The sequence below is a fragment of the Saprolegnia parasitica genome (assembly GCF_000151545.1).
Source record: "Saprolegnia parasitica CBS 223.65 unplaced genomic scaffold supercont2.53, whole genome shotgun sequence".
Taxonomy (NCBI): Eukaryota; Oomycota; class Saprolegniomycetes; order Saprolegniales; family Saprolegniaceae; genus Saprolegnia; species Saprolegnia parasitica.
The window spans coordinates 222,601-226,202 of record NW_012156447.1 but is presented as its reverse complement, the minus strand read 5'-3'; the positions used below and the strand labels follow the sequence as shown (position 1 = coordinate 226,202).

Here is a 3,602-nt window from a genome sequence, read left to right as displayed (position 1 = left end):
GGACGTCGCCACGCAAGGTTGCTGACGCTAATGTAGACGCTCTCGGATCTCGAGCAAAGCGAAGACGACGATGGCAGCTTTGTCTTTGATGGTAGTTAAAAGGCGCTAGCACCACCTCGTCGATACGATCTGTGGTATAGATGTGGTCCACGCGCCGCCCACGCGCACCAACGACGGCGACTTTATGTACGACGAAGAGAGCATCAATGAGATCCCAGCACTGTCCCAAGAAAGCCTCTTTGCCGACGACCTCAAGCTGTCGCAGGATGGCCGCAGGGACCCGCCGCCGACCTACGGCAACGAAGAAGTCTCGGACGCTGAGTCGGGTGCGTCACTCGTGTAATCATGCTCATCATAACGCCGATGCTGTCTAGAGGACTTGGCGTATTGTGCGCCGATGACGCATGTCGAGAAGCCGAACGTTCCGCGAAGAATGCTCCAAAAGGAAAATCAATTTCCGAACACGACGCTGTCGTCCAAACAACCACCGGTAAACGTCGTGTTGAATGCCATTTGGTTGACCAAGTGCATTGTGAAGGCCAGTGCCAGTGCCAGTGGTGGTAGCAATGGCTGGTTGCAGTCCAAACGAGCGGCCACGCAAGCACCCAAGTCCCAGGCGCTCTGGTCGTCGGCGGCCAAGAAGACGACCGAGGATCGTCGCGATCCCAACGACCTCTTTGGTGTCAAGGCGCGCCAAAAGCGCCAACCACGCCAAGTGCTCCTTGACCAATTCATTCAGTCGACGCCTAATTATTAACCTTGCATCTCGGTCCATCCACGCTTTTACATGGGCTCGTGGTCGTGGCTGGCTGTTTTCAATATGCGGACGTCTGCAGCGGCCCGGCCACTGCTTCCGCACTCGAAGAAATGTCCTCTTCAATGCGATGGTCCAAGCTGAAATTGCACCACACTTTGCATCCACGGGTGTCGATGACGGTAGAATGCACCTTTCTACACGCAGTTGAAGGCGCGATGAGCCCAGGGTAATGAACCCACGTGCTTCGTACAACATGAGCTGATCGAAGAAGCACGGTAACGCTTGCGTGGTTTTGCCCACCCATCGTCGCTCGTACAAAGTGTAAGGCAATACCACGAGTTCATACAGGTCCAGTCCTTGGCGGACCGGACCCCATTGGTTTTACGGCACGACTTGTCGCCGTTGACGGAAGAAGCGCAAGCTCCGGCAACCACAACAAACGAGCCATATAAGTCCTCAGACATCTACCTACTCAGCTAAGATGCCCCTCGTCCATTCACAGGACACGAGCAATCGGCTGCCGATCAAGAAACAAGGCTACATAGCAGCAAGGACACGGTAGGAATGACTTGCTCGAGTGTGACGACACGTGGTCCGCGTTTGCCTAAGACGAATCCTGGGGCGTTCTTGCGACCGTGTTGACGGCGAAGCTTCGATAGATAGTGCTAGCGTGCTCGACAGGCGTTGCAGACTCTTTGTATCGCGCAATGCTCAAGCCCACGACGCTCCAGTGCGCGGCGACACTCTCATCGTTGCGGGCCATTTGGTTGCGGGCTGTGATTGCTTGACAAGACGAGGAGGATGTGGACATGTAGCATCGGTAGAAACGTCCTTGCTGCAATCGGCACAGGCTGCACGATGGCCTTGCTTGCCCACATGGCGCTCACGACGATGTGGGCGCCTACTTCGCAAATGCTACGGTCGACTGGTCGACGCTTCCAACAGCTTCACACCTCTTCTCTTTTCGAGCTTCTCTTCAACAGTTAGTAGGCTGGGACACCATGTCTCCAAGGTCTCAAGGTCCAAGCGCCGATCCCTTTCCGACGCTCTCCCACGCTCCGATATCTTTTCAAAGCGCGAAGCCGTTTGATTGGCGCCTTTGGCGCCGTTGACGCGGGAAACGCGTTTTGTATCCGGACAGCTCGTGGTATCCGGAATCGGCGCCGCCTTCGACTTGGTCCATTTTCCATCTTGCGACGACTATTGACCGATGGCCTACGTGACGCTCACCAACATCACGGTGCTGGACAACCCGACGGCGTTTACGAATCCGTTCCAGTTCGAAGTGACCTTTGAGTGCGCCCACCCGCTGGAAGACGACCTCGAGTGGAAGATCACGTACGTCGGGTCGGCCGAGGACGAGAGCCGCGACCAAGTGCTCGAGGAGGTCCTCGTCGGGCCCGTGCCCGTGGGCACCAACAAGTTTGTGTTCCAGTCCGAGCCGCCGAACCCGGCGCTCATTCCGGACGAAGACAAGATTGGCGTCACGGTCGTGCTCGTCACGTGCGCGTACAAGGGCCGCGAGTTTGTGCGCGTCGGGTACTATGTCAACAACGACTACAGCGACCCGGCGCTGGTTGAGAATCCGCCCGCGAATGTCGACATTACCAAGCTGGCGCGCAACATCCTCGCCGACAAGCCGCGCGTGACGCGGTTCCCGATCGATTGGGCGCCGCAAGCGCAAATGCAAGCCGAGGACATGGCCATGACAAACGACGACCTCCTCAACGAAGAAGACTTAATAAACGCGGCCAAGCAGCTCGACAATCTGCACCCGGACATTGTCATTGGCGACGACGACGAGCCCGCCGGCGACGACGACGTCGAGATGGGCGACGACGACGTCGACATGGAAGACGACGACGACGTCGACTCGGGCATTGAGTTTGAAGACGACATTTAGAACGCACGAGAACCACCCGATCTATTTTATAAGCAAGCCTGTTGATTTCTTGTCGTTCACGACCGTGTCTCCACAGTATTCGTACAAAGGCCATCGAGGAGGACATGGAGCGCCGTTGCGAGGGGTGCATGCACGTCGTCCACAATGGCAAGCACGCAGACGACCTGGTGATGGACAGCCGAGCCACGACAGCCGCACGTCCAGCCTCGCGAGCTTGCAGCTGCCGGGTCGATACAACTGTCATGTGAGGAGCATTCAGCGACGGTCGCTTCCTCTCTCCTATCATACCGTAAGGCGACGTCGGCTCTGCAGGCAAGACCGATGTTGCCACCACCCTTTCCGTACACGATACTACAGCGCTTGCATGCTCCGTCGTGGCCCCGTGTCATGCAGATGGGCGATCATCATCATATAGCGTAGGAAGAGAGTAAAGAAAGGTTCATTCGGTGCAGCCGTTTATCGCAGGTAGTACTGGTGCTTTTCGTGGAAGCTGCTGGCGCCGTCAAAGTGCACGTCAATCTCAATGTCGAGGTCGCGCGGGTTGGCGGCGTTGGGCACGCAGCTCAGCGTGCCTTCGATGACGTCGCCGGCGCGCACGGTCAGCGGCTGCGAGAGGTAAAACACGGTCTGCTTCCAGTGCGTGTACTTGGCGCGCGGGCCCGTCGAGAACGCAATCGGCTTGTGGCAGTGCGTGAACGCGCAGTCAAAGTACGCGACGAGCGCGTGGCAGAAATCCTTGCGCGCGCAGACGACCGAGAACGGCGACTTGAACGCGAGGTCTTCCTTCTTGACGGTCGCCAAGTCAATGTCCTATACATCCGCAGTCAGCACTCGACCTTTGCATCGGCAACGTACGAGGATCGGGCAGACGTTCGAGACGATCGCGTCGCCTTCGACCGTGTCGACGAGCGGCTCGGTCATCGCGATCTTCTTGATGCAGCT

The 3,602-nt window shown here is 57.5% G+C and overlaps 2 protein-coding genes and 1 pseudogene across 3 annotated transcripts in view; 2 read left to right on the top strand and 1 right to left on the bottom strand.

The window, feature by feature from the left end:
- Positions 1-140: 140 nt before the first annotated feature.
- SPRG_10375 (hypothetical protein) lies at positions 141-343 on the top strand (annotated as a pseudogene; the record flags this gene model as incomplete). Its single annotated transcript has 1 exon — positions 141-343.
- A 1,600-nt stretch (positions 344-1,943) lies between these two features.
- SPRG_10374 (hypothetical protein) lies at positions 1,944-2,719 on the top strand. The gene has a single exon (XM_012349429.1). The coding sequence runs from the start codon at positions 1,968-1,970 to the stop codon at positions 2,658-2,660; it is 693 nt and encodes a 230-aa protein (XP_012204819.1). The 5' UTR covers positions 1,944-1,967; the 3' UTR covers positions 2,661-2,719.
- A 397-nt stretch (positions 2,720-3,116) lies between these two features.
- Positions 3,117-3,602, bottom strand: part of SPRG_20913 (hypothetical protein) — a gene marked incomplete at both ends in the record, with an annotated part of 1,103 nt that continues 617 nt past the window's right edge. The window contains 2 exons of the mRNA XM_012349433.1: positions 3,117-3,470; positions 3,516-3,600. Of these exons, the coding sequence (XP_012204823.1) occupies positions 3,117-3,470; positions 3,516-3,600 (439 nt within the window). The remainder of the gene's footprint in view (positions 3,471-3,515; positions 3,601-3,602) is intronic.

What these genes read in the sequence shown, in the direction of transcription:
- SPRG_10374 (XM_012349429.1), top strand. Translation starts at nt 1,968, where the DNA reads ATGGCCTACGTGACGCTCACCAACATCACGGTGCTGGACAACCCGACG.